Source organism: Rhinolophus sinicus, chromosome 17 (assembly GCF_057876585.1).
Source record: "Rhinolophus sinicus isolate RSI-liver-muscle chromosome 17, RSI-T2T, whole genome shotgun sequence".
NCBI classification, from domain to species: Eukaryota; Metazoa; Chordata; class Mammalia; order Chiroptera; family Rhinolophidae; genus Rhinolophus; species Rhinolophus sinicus.
The window spans coordinates 50116776-50134083 of NC_142517.1; the positions used below are offsets into that span (position 1 = coordinate 50116776).

Consider the following 17308-nt stretch of genomic DNA (forward strand, 5'->3'; position numbering starts at 1 on the left):
CTAACTGGCCGCCAGCGCCGCCTCGGAGGTGAAGTGTACTGCGCTGATTGGTTGCGAGGCGCCGGCCGCGTGTGATGTCCGGAGCAGCGATTGGCTCTCACTTGCCGGGGGCTTCTCTCTCACGGGGACTCGGGACTCCCGGGAAGCCGACTGGCAGAGGAGGGGGCCAGCTAGCTGTCGTTCCGGACCGAGTAGGCGACCCCTGCGTGAGGCGGCCTCTCAGGGCTGGGTGGGCTGGCGAGCCGACGCGGCGGCGGCGGCGGAAGCTGTGAGGAGTGTGTAGGGCAAGGGCCGGCACAGAGGCTGGCACAGCGAAACCATGGCCCCACAAAACCTGAGTACCTTCTGCCTGTTGCTGCTGTACTTCATCGGGGCCGTGATCGCCGGGTGAGGGACAGGCACCCGCGAGGCACAGGGCCCACGAGTCAGCCTTGGCTGGGACGAGGCTGGAGGGCTGAGGAGGGGGCCTTGCTGTGGTGAGGCGGTGGGGCAGGAGAATGCGTAGTGTGGGCCAGGCTAGTGGGGTGGAGAGAGCAATGGGTGACACGAGTGAGAGGGGCTTAGACCCAGAGATCCTATAGAGCTAGATTTGTGTGGAGGAGTGGGAGTTGGATGCAGTGCCTACCACAAGGAGCGGGGCGGGGGGCGCCGAGCGGGGCTGCTGAGCTGGAAAACAGGACTAGATTATGCTGAGCCTGCAAAGAGCCATTGGGGAGCTGACATTAAAGTGGGTGGGTTAGTGCCATGCTGAGTAAGGAAGTAAGGGCAACAGATGTGGAAGCCATGCTGGGACTGAAGGAAATTAAATTGAGGGAGTAAGGCAGACCTGTGTGCTTCCCAGCTTCTTGATATATTGAGTCTGAGCTGTCATCATGCCTCACTGTCTCTTTCCATGGTACATTTTTGAGAAGCTGAATGGTATGAGAGGGAAGAGCATTTCACCAACAGGTACTAGACTGAGATTCTAGCCCATCTACCTCCTCCACTTATGAATTATGTGACCTTGAAGGAACCACCTAAATTCACATCGGTAACACGAAGATAATAACGTGCCTCCTCTATAAAGGGAGTAGGACGACCTGCACTCTTGAGAATCCTTCCAGCCTTTTAAGATCCTTGATCCTATAAGCATGGTGACCACAGGATATGATACGCCAGGCGAATATCTTAGAATGTGGGGAAGAGTAAGGTCTTAACTTCTAACAATTAACAGGTTGCTCTAAATGGAGAAAGTACTACCTAGCACAGCTTTAAAATTTAAGTACTTGTTATTCTCTTAAAAGCTTTTTCCCTTTGTATATATGCTTAAACTATTGTTATTCTTTTTTTCTTTTGAAATATCTTAAATTTCTTTTTAAATTAACTCTCATAGGTAATGCCTTATCGTTTTTCTTAGTATGTTTTTGTTAGTATTTACACTTAAAGCAGTAAGTACCCTACGGTGTTTAAACAAAATGTCTGTATAAATATTGTTAATACTGTAGCCTTAATCTTCAAGTCTTTCATAAAGGAATCTCTTGGGAATTGTAATGTTGATGCTGAGCTATGCCAGCTACTATCTTTTCCCTGTATTTTTTGAGCTGTTACCTCACCATTTTTGTATTATGCATATCCTAATTAAGCCTTATTCTTTATAGAGTTACCTCTTTTGTCATTAATTGTAGTGAACCTTTCAATTTATGTAGTTCTTGTCTCAAGAGATGTCAAGTTTTTGCAGATTTTATTCTGGGGGGTAAAGCACTTAATTAATCCTCATGGAACCCCTTGTGCATGATTTTAAAAACATATATGTTAAATGATTTTCCTAAAGTGTGATTGAAAGATTATGAAATAATTTTTGAAATGTTCTGTCTTATATCATGTGTATCTTGGTACCCCAGTACGTTCCCCCCACTACATTATAAAATTACCATCACTACTCCATTAGTGTGTCCATTGTGAACAACTTTCCCATTTCCTTTATTGACAGAACGCATTTTCAGAATAACTTCTCATGGCTAAAGTGACTCTGGCAAAAAGGAATAGATTTTTGAGAGCGTGCTTATTTATTCATTTTATTCAATGAATATTTATTGGTGTTTTCTGTGGGCTGGACACAGTCCCTGCCCTGAAAGTTTATAGTCATAGTCTATCTTCCCATTGGCCCTTCTTACAAAGATTTCCTTTATAATTAATTTGGTTCCAACATAATCCCTTGCAAGGAAGTCTGTGGATGTCTATACCTTATCTCCCAGCTCATGCCAAATGGATATTTGCGGCTGCTGAGATTTGTAAGCTCCTGCATATGGTCTTCAGCAGCTGTCTATGATTAAGACTTGACTTAGACAAAGTAGTATAACTATTAGCAATGACTGCAAGATTGATATTTTCTCTCTCTTTCAGCAAAAAGACCCACAACTCATACATCCAAATGGGTGTTATTCTCTCTTCAGGGTTCTTTGGCTTACCCCCTATATTAACCTCTGAAGTTAATTTCAGTCACTTCATCTTTAACATTCCACCAGTGTACTGTTAGTCAGAACATTTATGTGATGTAATCTTTTTGAATAAAGAAAATCATCCTTTGAGGTTGTTATTTGACAGTCAGAAAGAGTCAAAAGTCATTTGAAGTCAGTAATGGGGAAAAGAGTTAATTTGCTTATATAAGTCTTGGTTGAAAATAACGCGTGAACAGAAAATAAGAAAATGGTTTTCTTGACTGAAGATAATTCTAAGAAAAGAATGACACAGAGGTTTTGAATAATACTAGCATTGCTCAAAAAGTACATAGCCTCTCCCTGTGATTATTTCGATATATAAAACTTACTACAAATTCTGGTGTGTTTTCTTTTCAGTCATTCTTTTTTGTGTGTTACTGTCTCATGTATACCTTCATTTTCTTGCCTCTTTGCTCAGACACAAGCCTAAATATAAAGGAAAAAATTCACTTGTATATAATTCTTTAATGACGTATCCTCTCCTTCTCCCCCCTCCTCAGTCGAGATTTCTATAAGATCTTGGGGGTGCCTCGCAGCGCCTCTATAAAGGATATTAAAAAGGCGTACAGGAAACTAGCCCTACAGCTTCATCCTGACCGGAACCCTGATGATCCACGAGCTCAGGAGAAATTCCAGGATCTGGGTGCTGCTTATGAGGTGAGTGAGGAAAAAGTATAAAGTAGGAATAAAGCCTAGAGGTAGAGAAAAGACCACATAACACAGGAAACATTCTCTTCCTTCAGGTCACTTCGTTTTAAAAATAGACAATAGATAAAAGTAATATGTGATGCTATAGTGTGAATTAATGTTAGTAGATGTCATTTCCTACCTTTTTCATATTTGTTTTATTAAGGAGAGTAATGTTGAAAAAAGGTGAATGAAAGAAAGAGTGATAGGTTAGTATGTAAATTTATTATCAATCAACCAGTTTGGGAGCTGGAGCCAGAAACAGAAACAAAATCTAAATGAGGACTACAAATCCACATGTCCATATGGACCAGGCAAATAACATACAGGGCAGGAATAAGATAAAATATGACAGTGGATATTTTACCTCCCATATTGGGAATCACTAGAGATTGATGACAACTGTGACAAACTGAAGACTTCTTGCCCCATTTTAAGAAAGCAGCTGTTATTCAGCCCTGACCAGTTTTTGCCACGTACAAATGCAAACACTGTGTTGCCAGATCATTTAATGTTTCAAGAGAAGTGGAAATCTAGATTTTTATGTAAATTCTCCTGATTGTAAAATTTTGGTAACTAATTCAATTAAAACATTTCTTTTTTTATGCAGATCAAACAAAACACAGCTGTAGTTTGAATTTACAGCCTCTAATCTAGAGGTCAAAACACTTTCATGTGTATCATCTCATTTACTTTTCACCAGGACTCCATGAAATATAGCAGAGCTGGACATATTCTTCTGCCCATTTTCTTTTTCTTTCTTTTTTTTTCTTCATTTTTAATAACACTGAGGAATATTTATTGAATGCTTAATAAATTATTTACTATTTGAAAAACATATACATAGAACCTTTCAACACTATGGTGAAAAATTTTACAAATAAGCTATTGATAATTTTTCATATCAATTTAGGAGTTAGCTGTTTTGCATGTGTTGCAAGTCACCTTTCCTCTAGAAATAGAATAAAAGATCTGTGATTTTATTTTTTCCAGCTTTATTGAGGTATAATAGACAAATAAAATTGTAATATGTTTAAAGTGTTCATTGTAATGATTTGATATAACATATACATTGTGAAAAGATTCCACCCATCTAGTTAACACATCTATCACCTCACATATTTATCTCTTTTTTTTTTTTTGGTGAGAATATTTTAGTTCTGCTCTGTTAGCAAATTTCAGTTATACAATACAGCGTGAACTGCTGTCACCATTTACTTCCAGTTTTTAAAAGAGCACAGAAAAAAATAATTTAACTCCAAAAGTCATGGAGCTAAAACTTCTGAATTCAAGTTAAATCCCTAGATAGTGAGAAGGCTAGAAACAAATCTGAAAAATATTTTAGTAGTGGAAAAAAAACAAAAGGAAAGGATTCCAAGGCCTCCTAGATTAAAGAAGTGAATGAACTAAAACAGTGACATACCCAGCTGAAACCCAAAGCTAATGCGATCCCCCTTTTTTCTCTTGGCACCTTCAGGGGTCCTATAGGACTGAAATTCTTAACCTGGGGCCCGCAAATAGACTTGAGAGGATTGGTGGACTCTTACATTATATGTAACATTTTGTTTCTTGTTGGTAATATGGATTCCATATTTTTGCACTATATTTCCCATGAATATTCCTGTTGTATGCTAGGAACCCAGTACTCAAAGATATTTTCTAGGGAAGCTGTTGCTATACGTTTACCATGCTCTTTAAAGAATCTATCATGTTCTTTAGCCAATGTCTAGGCAGGCTTTACATAGATCATTCATGAGACTGCAGTTTATTTAACTCTGAGAACCTTTCTAAGTCACAAGTTCAAATTTCTTTTGTATCATCCCCTTGAGTGCCTTTGGTTCTTAGATAAATTAGAGTTGTAAAGTTGAAAAGTCTTTTGTGAACACAAATCTGTCTTCTCTACTGAGTTGGAATTAACTGCTGGCATTTTAATTAGTCAACACTCTGTGGGTTGGTTGGCCAATCGACTAAGAATCTTTTTTTTTTTTTCTTTTAGAAATAAAATAGTTTCCAAGACCAAAGAATAAAATTGCATTCCTTAGACACAAAAGTGAATGATAATAGATAACTTTAAGGATAGTTTTTAGAGAGTTATTACAGAAGCCCCTGATGTCCCATTTCTGCTCTGCCAAACTAACTACTTTTTTAGGATATTTACCAAAACATTCCTTTCTCTAACCTGATCCATCATAGTGGCTTTAGTCAAGTACTCTAGTCACTTCTGGACTAACCCATTTGTCCTTGCTTTTAAGAATGCTCACTTTAATGTACATTCAATTTTTTTTTAATTCTCCTAAATATATCTTAAATGTTAATAAATGTTTGCTCTGGCCCTTTACCCATCATTTAGGCTGTGAGCCAAAAGTGTGTCCTGTTTACATGTTGCAGTCACATCTTCCCTTTCTTTTGCTAAATCAACAAGCCCCATGTGCTTCCAGCCCCTTTTTCTGAGCCAACATAAGTATGGGTTTGCAATAACTTTCTCCTTCAGTTTACTGTTTAAGTAGGAGTTTACAAATATCAAAGAAAAAGTACACCTTTATTTCATTTTCAAAGTTATATGTGTGTATATACTTCAGATTGCTCTAAATAGACAGGAAGTATTTTTTTGGGGGGAAGGAAATTTTGAAGAATATAGAAACTTATTTTGTTTTTTACATTCTTTAGTATTATGTATGGATTGGACCCAATGAGAAAGCACATACCTTTGACAGTGGATGTATTTTCTAAAATAATTAAAACTTCAAAAAGTCTTTTCAAGCTGTGAAATTAACCTTGAGCAACCTTCACAGAATAGTGTCCCTTTTTACTCTCTGCAATTCAAACTCTGGAGGTTATGAACTTAAACATATATATGGCAGACAGCATTCTTCAAAAAATGGGTTTCTACACACATCAAGAAATGATAAAGGAAATACAGCAATAGAGCAGTACAGACCTTTCTGGAGGGTCTATCATTTGACTCCCTTGATTTGCCAATCTCCTAGTGTGTGTGTGTGGGCAGTGGGGGTTATGGTATAGACACGTGGGGCTGAGCAAGTTTTTAGACTTTCCTAATTTACTCTTCCTGGCGTTAATGACGATCTGCCATAGTCATATCCTAGCTTATAGTTTAGAGAGATAATACCGCATTGTAGTAAGCATTGGAGTCCAAGTGCATGGGAGGGAGACTTGAGGGATTCATCTCACTGCTTTCCTGTTACTGCCCTCACCTTCATAGTCACATCACTAATCTCAGATGTGATGTTTATGTGACTAGATGAGTTTGGATACATTTAAATTAAAAACGTGAATCAAGTATTCGGAAGTTACAAAATGAACAATGAATCCATCAAAGAATTTAGTGTGCTAAAGAAAAGAAACATGCCTTAATACCATACATAATGAAAACTACATTCCACTAAGATCTGAGACACAGTACCAAAGTTTTAAAGAAACCAATGTGAATGAAGGCACCTTACCTGAGTATTCCCAATTCATGATCTTTTCCTCCACTGGTTTTTGTCCCCAGGTTCTATCAGATAGTGAGAAACGGAAACAATATGATGCTTACGGTGAAGAGGGATTAAAAGACGGTCATCAGAGCTCCCATGGAGACATTTTTTCACAGTATGTAATTTATCCATCTGCAAAGTATTAGTGTCTGAGAATGGGTCACTTAGTGATTATTAAAGAATTATTCTTGCTCCCTTGTTCAGAAGCTTTTGATTAAGAGTGCAACTCAAGTGATCCTTGACCAAAAAGCCATCATCCTCCCTGTGGGAATGTACTCTTCTATTTTCACAAAGCTCCAGAAAAGGCAGGTAGCACTGGAAGGGCGGTCCATCTAGCCAACGATATCAGTCAGATCGACCCTGACAATGTTGTGGGGTAGGGGATATATGTTGGAAACCTTGTCTCCTCACTGTCTTACAACTGGCAAACCCTTAGAGCAAAGTTATTCTTGTAAGCAGAGAGAGAGATGCCAACTCCCATAGCCAGAGCTGCCTCTCTTCCATCCTGTCAACAGGAGTGGGATGATTATGATAACCAGCGCTGGGGGAAGGAATTAGGGCAGAGGACCCTCATCTCCTCCGCATGTGGCTTTTGGGGAGTGCTGAGTGGCCGGAATAATAAACAACTTTGCTTCCCACTCTTTGAACCCCTCTTTGTAGAGCATTTGAATTTCTATAAGCCCCGATGCCTTATACCAGGAGCTCTTCATCTGCGGTTTTAAGTGTTATAAACAAAAAGATGTCTGAAGATGCATTTCTTTGGGGAGAGGGTTTATTGCTTTCTTCTGATCCTCAAAGGATTTTGTGAACCCTTCGCCAAAAAAAGAATCACTGTTGCATACAATATTGTTTGGGGGTAACAGTAGATTTTCAGTAGATTCTTGTGAAGATACGTGATTCATATGATTAGGAAATCCTTCTCTTCCCCAGGATTGATTTGGGTTTGCCTGCCAGGGAAGTGTCCTGTTCCCCTTGGCTGTTAGAAGTGATACTTAGGGATGCCAGAGACAGAAAAAGCTTTGTTTGTACCCCTTCCCCCCAAAGCCTGTCTCTCCCCTGAAATCCTCTCTGTCTGCTTTTATTTAAGATTCAAGGAATCCATTCACCAAGATTGGTTGTCAGGGGAAAGTTATATAGTTGTCATAATCACTGTGTTAATATATGAGGCTTCTTAATAACACCAAAAATTAAGATTAGAACTCGTGCACAGTTGAAGGTCATTGTTTGTATTAATCTCACTTTGTCAAAGTAATGCTTCTGTTATTTGTAAAAATTAATTTTGGTCTTGTAGAGACCACGATTCCTTTTCCTTAAGGTCTAGAATTTTACTAAGGCTGATGCATTTTTAGTTTATTTAATTATGTACCCAAGATTTTTATATAGAACAGTAGCTTTCACCAAAGTTAGTTTCTAAAAAGCATATAAAGTGAACGCTGAAAATGTTCAAAATTACCATTAGGTTCAGCATTACATGTTTTATATATACGAGTATTATGCCCTTTCTCAATAAGTCCATTACATCCTGATATTCCTCAGTATCGAAACATTATTTCTTCATTGAATAAGCCCACTTCATTGAATGAATTAATTGAATTCATTGGTATAAAGTAAATTTTTTTGTGGTGATTGCAGTATATAATTTATATTATATAAATTAAAAATTGTGTATGATGTATGTTAGTACTGTATTAAAAATGTCTTTTAGTTTTGCACAATACATTGGTAGGACACAGTATTTTATGAATGTAAAGAAAACTAATTGCAAGGCATGAACTCTGATTTTTTTTTTTTTTTTTTTTTTCCCGATGATTCTACATTTATCTACAGCTTCTTTGGAGATTTTGGTTTCATGTTTGGAGGAACCCCTCGTCAGCAAGATAGAAATATTCCAAGAGGAAGTGATATTATTGTAGATCTAGAAGTCACTTTGGAAGAAGTATATGCAGGAAATTTTGTGGAAGTAAGTTCAAACAATACAGCTATTCATATTGACTACCAAAACTAGTTCTTTTGACTAAAAACAAGATGTTTCTGGGCACTTTCCCTGTCTTTTAGGGTGTGAGGAGAGTGACCGGATGTGTAGAATAGAATTAATCATAATCCTTGGTTCGTGGTACACTGTTATTGTTTCATGAACTCATCACCCAGCCCACAAACTATATAAAACAATACCGCTACTTATATCTCCATGCATGCTGCTTCCCGATTTCATTTCCCTGCCTCCCTTCAGAGGTAGCTACTATCCTGAGTTTTGTCTTTATTGTTTCCTTGTCACTCTTGCTTACTATATTACATATATATGAATACCTGAATAATATATTATTTATTTACATCATTTTTGACTTTGTAAAAATGGTACCATGCTGTACATTATCTTCTGAGACTGGCTTTTTTCACTCACTGTTGGGTTACCAAGATTCATCCATGTTGTGATTTGTAACGATAATTCTGCTGAATAGAATTTCACTGTGACCACAATGTAGCAATAGGCAGATAGGTTATTTCTAGTTTTTTTCAATTCCAAACAGTCCTTTTATGAACATTCTTATATGTATCTCCAGGTGCATATAAGCAAGAATTTCTCTGGGGTGGGTATACGTAAGAGTGGGATTGCTGGGTAATGTGAACCAGTGTTCTTGGTACAGGACAAAACCATAATGTTTTCTCAACTGATTGGTACCAGCACATCCACCAGCAGTTTATAAAAGATTCTATAGATCTGCCCACCTCTCCAATATTTTGAGTTATTAGACTTTTCAATTTTTGCCCATTAAATGGGTATAAAATATTACTTCATTTTGGTCTTAATTTACATTTTTTGATTAATATTTAGGATAAGCATCTTCATATGTTTATTGGCCATATTTATTTCCTCTCTTGTGAAATGCCCTTTCATGTATTTTACCCCTTTTTCTTTTGCCCTTTTCTTATTGATTTCTAAGAAAAGTTTATTCTTATTACTAATCCTTTGTTGGCTGTATGTGATACAGATATATCCTATCTGTTGGTATCTTGTCTTTTCATTATATTGAAGATTTATTTAAATGAACAGAAATGATTAATCTTAATGTGGTCAAATTTATCAGCATTTTCTTTTATGGTTAGTTTTTGTGTCTTGTTTAAGAAATTCTTCTCTGCCCTGAAATCAGAATGCAATTCACCTGTGTTTTCTATTAAAACTTTGGGATCTTTTAATTTACTGTTAATCATCTTTTTTCATTCCAGAAAATTCATGTCTATTATATTTTCAAATATTTAATCCATTGGCGCTTCTATCTGCTCTCTTGACTTTCTTTTAAATATTAAAAAATTTTCTACTTCTTTATCCTTCCTGCTTCCTTCGAGGAGGGTGCCTCATGGTCTTCCAGCTCACTACTTCGATCTTCAGTGTATCTATTCTATTAATACCCCATCAGCTGTGTTTTTTATTTCAACTCATATTTTTATACATAATATTTCTACTTGATTCTTATATTATTTCTTATTCTGTTTCATTTTGCTAATGTCTTTCCATATATCCTTAAGTATTATCATGCTTATTTTAATTTCTTAGATTGTCTTGTCTAATACATTTTCTTAAAATACACGTGTTATCCAGTTTGTTGTCTTTGGACGTAGGGGGTGGATAGTTGGAGTCCTCGTGTCTCTAGCTATTTTGGCTTTTGAGCTCATATCCTTCCCCTGCCACCCAACACACTTCTCTTTCCCTTGCAGAACACACTAGGGCAAGCCCTTACCTATTGGTTTTAACTGTATTTTGTTTATTTTATTGGAGTGTTTTTGTTTTTCTTTTTGTTTGGTGTCTGGGGTCTATTGCTTTCTGGGGACAAGGGCCAGACAGTGCTTTGCCCGAGGCAATTCAGGAGGGGGGCGGGCAAGAGCAGAACTTCAATTGCTTTTTTCCAAATCCTCTCACTGCCTCTGCTAGCTGCTGTCGCCCCAATACACATACCAGTTCAAAACAGCTTTCTATCTCTGGAGGTTTCTCACAGATTTTGTGTTATCATTATTGTTTCCTGGAACCCATGTTTTCTATAGATTTTCCAGGATTTTGGAGGAGATAGCTGGTAGCCTATGCATATGTGCCATCTTGATAAGAAACACTTTTTCTTAGTTGTGGCTTTTGCTCTGAATAGTTCAAAGGAGAGACTAGACGTTTACAGAAGGCGCAATTGGCTTGTACTACCGTTATTCAGTGTGAAGAATGGGAGAAAAGGGCATTTAAAACATGTGGGCCATCTCTCCTTCACAGTCAGGATAGGTTGTTCAGGTGGGAGAAAAGAGGTGAGCCTAATTAACTCCCATGCCCCTTTGAGACCTGTTGTCTGCAGTCATTGCTAATACACAATGCACATCACTTTTTGCAGTTAGTGTGTTCTTAAACAAATTCTTTTTTAATCTAGGTATTGTAAAGGATATAAATGACCTCATTATTTAAGTGACCCAATAGTAAATTCTTTTTTAAGAAAAAATTGTCTTGAGAGAACATAGTAGTTAAAAGCATGGACTTTGGAGCTAGACTGCCTGGTTTAGAATCCTGGCTCTGCCATGTATTACTTTATGTGACCTTGGTCATGTTACTGAACTTTTCTGTGCTTTCAGTACTTCCTCTGTAAAATCGAGATGATGATAGTACCTCCCTCATAAGGTTGTTGTGAGGATTAAATGAGTTCATCTATATACAAGTGATTAGAGCATTGCTTGGCACATAGTAAGTGCTATAAACTATTTGCTCTAATTACTATTGTTATTATTATTTATTCTGTTGACCTGGGCTTTCATGTTGGTAGACTTTCAGGGATTTTTCTCCAAGCATTTGTGTCATCCTGCTGCACGAGCATGTGCTTTGTGATTAGGTGTTTCACTAATTAAACAGGTAAAATTAAGAATATGTTTCTCTATGTACCTATGTTAGTTTCCAAATACTTGGAGAGATCAGAATGTTTGATTGCAATGAGCTACAAAGAGGTGATCATTGTGTCTCTTCTTACTTGTTAACGGATCTGAATTGAGAGAGCGCTGGAAGCGGTCTTAGATGGAGTTGCCAGAAACAGGGACGTGTTTTCATCAGGTCGATCGTAACTAAGCCTCTGGTGGTAGCCACGTACCCGCTTTTGAAGGCTGTAGTTGTTCTGCAGGGGTTATGGTTTGCACAGCTCTGAATTCTAGAAGACAGTAATTCTGTAAACTACTTTAACTCAGTAGTATTTAGTTGAGGCTTAGAAATGCTGGTATCACACACAGTTTTTTTGGTTCTCCTCTTTCTTACTACCCTCTCTCTTCTCCAACTTTAGAATTTAAGTCATTTAAATACCTGCGTGGTTCATTCCTGTGTTGGGCTGATTTGTACCTCCTCAAAGACTTCTGTCAGTTTTACGTAGGTCTCCCTGAGGGATAGCTTGACAGAGGGAAGTTTCCGCCCTGGCACATGCGCAGAGCCCTGATCAGTCGAAGGCGCCAAAGGCTGTGAAACACAAGAGGGAAGCTGATGTGTGTATGCGTTTCTTAGGTCGTTAGAAACAAGCCTGTGGCGAGGCAGGCTCTCGGCAAACGGAAATGCAACTGTCGGCAGGAGATGCGGACCACCCAGTTGGGCCCAGGGCGCTTCCAGATGACCCAGGAGGTGGTCTGCGATGAGTGCCCGAATGTCAAGTAAGTGAAAGTACCTTTCAGGTTCTACTAAGAGACACTTTAGTCATCTCATTTGTCTAGTAAAATGCTAATGGTCAACTCCTAGAGTTTTTCCCTCCCTCCCCTCACTCTTCTCTGATGTTCTATCAGAGGATAGAGCAAAGAAATGTGCCTTTTTGTGTTTCTGAACTGATAAGCAGGACCCTTTATTTCTGAACATACTTAACAAATGTTAATGTTTCATTTTTTTCCTACTTGGACTGTTAGATCAATCTGTCCAGCTGACATTTCAGATTAGAGAAGCACTATTTGCTGATTATGGTATAAACACCACTATTTAATTGAACCTTAAATTATATATCTCAAAACTAGATCAATTATTTGTGGGATCAGGAAAAAAATCAGATAGGATAAACTGTCCTGCTGGATTCGTGATAAACATGACCCAGGCCTTGCAGGTGCAAATGTATGGAAGTGTGAAGAGTTTTCTCTGGTACGAATCACGCAGTTCGAAGTAATCAGTCTCCTGCAGGCTTTTTTGGAGGCAGCAGTCGGATGAGTGTGTAATATATAATAGCTTTGTCCTGGCTTTTGGCGTGTAGAGGATGTAAATAGATATTAGATCACTTTGTCAACTGAGATACAGGATAGTCTTCCAAGAAAAAACTGTGATAGAATAGATAAAACTAGTTATCTGTATCTGGGGTTTGCTTTGCATTTTCATTTTTTTTTCATTTCAAATTCTCTGTCTCAGACTAGTGAATGAAGAACGAACACTGGAGGTAGAAATAGAGCCTGGGGTGAGAGATGGCATGGAGTACCCCTTTATTGGAGAAGGTGAACTATTGATATTAATATTTATTATAGCTTTCTGCTCTCTGCTTGCTTGTGAATACCTCCCACCCCCACCTGTGGCCACATAGTAAATGCACATACCATTTGCAACACTCTTCAGTCAGTTTTAGGATCCAGAAAGCCTATTATGACTATCATAGCTGTCACCTTAAGCATTAGCCTTACTGTTCATTATGGCAGAAGTTACTATGAAGTAGCCTAAGTTATATCAAAATTTAGGATGTTCAGACCTTAATGGACTAATTTTAACTCAGCAGTGAAAGTCGGTGTGTAACTCTAGTTGGCATGAATAAGATGCTCTCAGACCTCACCTTTGGGGGTAAATTTAAAACTCTAAAAGAAAAAAGCTTTAAAACTTCAGGTCCAGGAAATCAATGAATCATCCTTTGTTTAGGAAATAGGTCAAGTTATTTATCGCTGTGTTTGCGATACAAGCAATCTTCACTAATAATCTGAAACTTGTTATAACCAGGTAGAGACACTGCTGTCACACATAGACTTGATAGCCAACACCTTAGGTAGTGGCTTGAAAATAGTCTCTCAACTGCCAAATAGATTTTCAGCATTTGACTTGTGTGGCTCACAGTCTGCTCTAATCTGTTCTGACTAGGGGAGCCTCACGTGGATGGAGAGCCAGGAGACTTACGGTTCCGAATCAAAGTAGTCAAGTAAGTAACTTCTCTCCAGCTCCTGCTTTTCAGATGAGTCACATTATAGAAATATGGGTAGCCACGAGGGCACTTCCAGACTTTTCCCTGTTTCATACCCTTAATACTGTGTTTCCCCAAAAATAAGACCTAGCTGGAGAATCAGCTCTAATGCGTTTTTTGGCGTAAAAATTAATATAAGACCCGGTCTTATTTTACTATAAGACCGGGTCTAATATAATATGATATGATGTGATGTGATGTGATATGATGTGATATAATATAATACTGGGTCGTATATTAATTTTTGCTCCAAAAGATGCATTAGAGCTGATTGTCTGGCTAGGTCTTATTTTCGGGGAAACACATACCCTAAATGATGTAATCTAAATGATGTAACCTACAGATGTAACTCTACAGTACTGAAAAATTTGGCTTAGGGCCTAGGGTTGAGCCCAGTTATTTATTTCCTCAGGACCTACAAATCCATAAGATGTTGGAAGGAAAGAATTAATAAGACAAGTAAGGAGTTGTAAGTGAGAGGCAAGCAAGAATGGGAAATCGAGACCCGAGATTTTAACTGAGAAAATATGGTCCCATACAAGAATGGGGGACTTCTCCTTGGAAAGGACCTGTATTATACACTATGCAGCTTCTCTGCAGAGAGAGCTCTTCTTTTGTTGGCCTCTCTTTGGCATGAATTTCTACTTAGATAAGAAATTTGCCTGGGACTCAGGCTAATTTATTATTTCTGTCTTGTTACCGCTGTGGAACTCAGTGATACCTCTGCTTCTAAGGATTCTTTGAAACAAGGTTCCCACCTAAATATGGAGAAATGGGCACCCATCACCTCGGACTATTCTCTTCTAGCACTCTTTAATTTCAGGGATCTTTCCCCAGCTTTCCTTACCTACCTGGTCTTTCTCATTGCTTCCCAGAGAAGCTGGAACATGTGCTATTCCTTGAATAAACCTCAGGTCCCTGTCTTGGCCACAATTCCCTCTTGCGCTATCCCCATCCTCTGCCATGCCCACGTTATCTGCATCTCTAGAGCTGACCTGGCCTTGCAAGCCCAGCTCTGGAAACCATTCCAGACCTATGCCTGATGCCCCGTCTCCCTAGTACCGACCACTAGAAGTTGTCTTTCTCTCTCTTTCATGCTCTAATTACTTGTAGTTTTATTTACATGCTCTGGCTTCTGCTGATCGGAAACTCCAGAGGAGTGGGGTTTAATAAATCTTACATACCATTATAGTCTCAATCTACACTACACACAAGGGAGTGTCTAATAAATGCTTGTTGTTTGAAAGAGTGAAATTCACCCTTTTCCAAGATTTTCTATTATTAAAATCGTTTTAAACTCTTCTCAAAGAAAGAAGTTAATGCTTTTTACCTTGTTCTGTTTGTAGGCACCCAATATTTGAAAGGCGAGGAGATGACTTATACACAAACGTGACAATCTCACTGGTTGAGTCTCTGGTGGGCTTCGATATGGATGTCACTCACTTGGATGGCCACAAGGTAAAGAAGCCAGTTTCTCTGCTTCCTTTCAAAGCTTTCAGTGGGTGGTTGGAGGTTATTTCAGCCGCTTCAGTCGTTTAGAGCCATGGGGACTCCTTTCTCCGTCTTTGTTGTGCTACCTCTCCTCACTCGACTGCGGAACGTCCAGCAGTAACGGTGCCACAGATGTTTCCGCGGCTCAGGGTGGGTTGCACAGCCTTTGGCGGTCTTGTTCTTAGTCGCCACTGGCGAAAGCCTGACTCTTTTCCTTGTTTATGTGTTTCACTTTTCTTTTTCTTGGAAAGCCTTCTCTCTCTCTTTGGCTCGCAGCGTCCTCCTGAGTTTCTCTTGCGCCTTCATCCTCACTGCTCCTCTGACCAGCATCTGGTATTGTACTTCAGGAGTAGCGGTTCTGTTCCAGTCCATTCTCTTTTACTTTTCAGGTACATATTTCCCGGGATAAGATCACCAGACCGGGAGCCAAGCTATGGAAGAAAGGGGAGGGGCTCCCCAACTTTGACAACAACAACATCAAAGGCTCTTTGATAATCACTTTTGATGTGGATTTTCCGAAAGAACAGTTAACAGAGGAAGCAAGAGAAGGTGAGGGGTATAGTGTGTGTGTGTGTGTGTGTGTGTGTGTGTGTGTGTGTGACAGAGAGAGAGAGAGAGAGAGAGAGAGAGAGAACTGTATGAGTGTGAGAACAAGGTGGTTAAGGAGAACAGGCAATAAAAACAACCCTCCCGTGGCATCAGACATCAACTACTAACAGCAGTGAACACAAGACTGGGAATGAACTTGCCTTTCCGTACAGGCAATATTAAACATCCTTCTGTCCCTGTGTTATAAAAGGCTGTGTAAACTGGGCCTTGAAACCTAGGGAGGTATAGGGTGTATGGGTGTATGGGTATGAGACAATCGCTTAAAACACGTGAGCTGGACCCAACTATAAAAGGAGCGATGACATATACGTTAGAAGGATTAGAGGCTTGGGGGTGATGTCGGTGATGGCTGGTTGAGAAGAGGGCCCAAGTGGTGGGTTATGAATAAAAACGTGAAAGAGGTCAAAACTGCAAAGAGGACAAAGAAGAAGGAATGGAAGACAGGTGAAGAACTCGCATTCCGTTTCGTTTGCCTCTTCTCAGACTTTTGTAGGATGTGTGTGGCATGGGTGCCTGAGAAACACAAAGATAAGGGAGCATCTTGGATGTACATGTGCGTATGTGGGGGTGTCCATATGTGATGACAGTGGGCATTGCCGGTTATTTGTTTAATTCAGATCTGTGGTTGTCATAGACCTTTTCTGAGCCTCCCCATGAAATGTGCTCTTTAAACTCTAGGGAAGTCACATCTTCGTTTAGGGAGTCATTTGTCCATTCTTTCCTCAGGTATCAAACAGCTACTGAAACAGGGATCAGTGCAGAAGGTGTACAATGGACTGCAAGGATATTAAGAGTGAATAAAATTGGACTTTGTTTAAAATAAGTGAATCAGCGATATTTATTATCTGCAAGGTATTTTTTTTGTGTGTTTTTATTTCAATATGCAAGTTTGGCTTTTTTTTCTTCTAATGATCATTACGAAATGACTAAGAGGGCGTAAGAATTTGTCCATTTTTGTTCAGAAAAGAATGACCAGCAAAAGGTTTAATAATACCTCTCCCTTTGGGGATTTAATGTCTGGTGCTGCCACCTGAGTTTCAAGAATTAAAGCTGCAAGAGGACTCCAGGCGCAAAGGAAACATAATATAAAGGGTTGGACTTAATTGGTAGCTATTTCATTCAAAATGCCAACTGGAGCAATCTGTTTTTAAATACATTTGGTTGTTATTTTTTCTTGACTCCTGTTTCTTGTTGGTTTAGTCACACTGTGCTCTCTGTCTGCCATCTCCATTTTGGTCTCTTTCCCTTCCCCTGCCAGTTTCCATCCTTGTTGCCTGTGAGTTGGGTTGTCCCCCCCATCAGTCAAGATGGATGCACAAACCTGCAAAAGAGTGGCAAAGACCCAGTTCCCATA

General features: G+C 39.1%; 1 protein-coding gene across 1 annotated transcript; it reads left to right on the forward strand.

The window, feature by feature from the left end:
* The first annotated feature begins 106 nt into the window (after positions 1–106).
* Positions 107–17132, forward strand: DNAJB11 (DnaJ heat shock protein family (Hsp40) member B11). The gene is made up of 10 exons (XM_019735818.3): positions 107–387; positions 2978–3134; positions 6676–6773; positions 8486–8618; positions 12168–12310; positions 13044–13126; positions 13755–13812; positions 15201–15312; positions 15735–15894; positions 16681–17132. The coding sequence occupies exons 1-10, from the start codon at positions 320–322 to the stop codon at positions 16743–16745; spliced, it is 1077 nt and encodes a 358-aa protein (XP_019591377.2). The 5' UTR covers positions 107–319; the 3' UTR covers positions 16746–17132.
* Positions 17133–17308: the final 176 nt, after the last annotated feature.

What these genes read in the sequence shown, in the direction of transcription:
- DNAJB11 (XM_019735818.3), top strand. Translation starts at nt 320, where the DNA reads ATGGCCCCACAAAACCTGAGTACCTTCTGCCTGTTGCTGCTGTACTTC. An exon ending in TTCCGAATCAAAGTAGTCAA is followed by an intron (nt 13,813 to 15,200) that starts GTAAGTAACTTC and finishes TTCTGTTTGTAG; the next exon opens with GCACCCAATATTTGAAAGGC. An exon ending in AACAGAGGAAGCAAGAGAAG is followed by an intron (nt 15,895 to 16,680) that starts GTGAGGGGTATA and finishes TTCTTTCCTCAG; the next exon opens with GTATCAAACAGCTACTGAAA.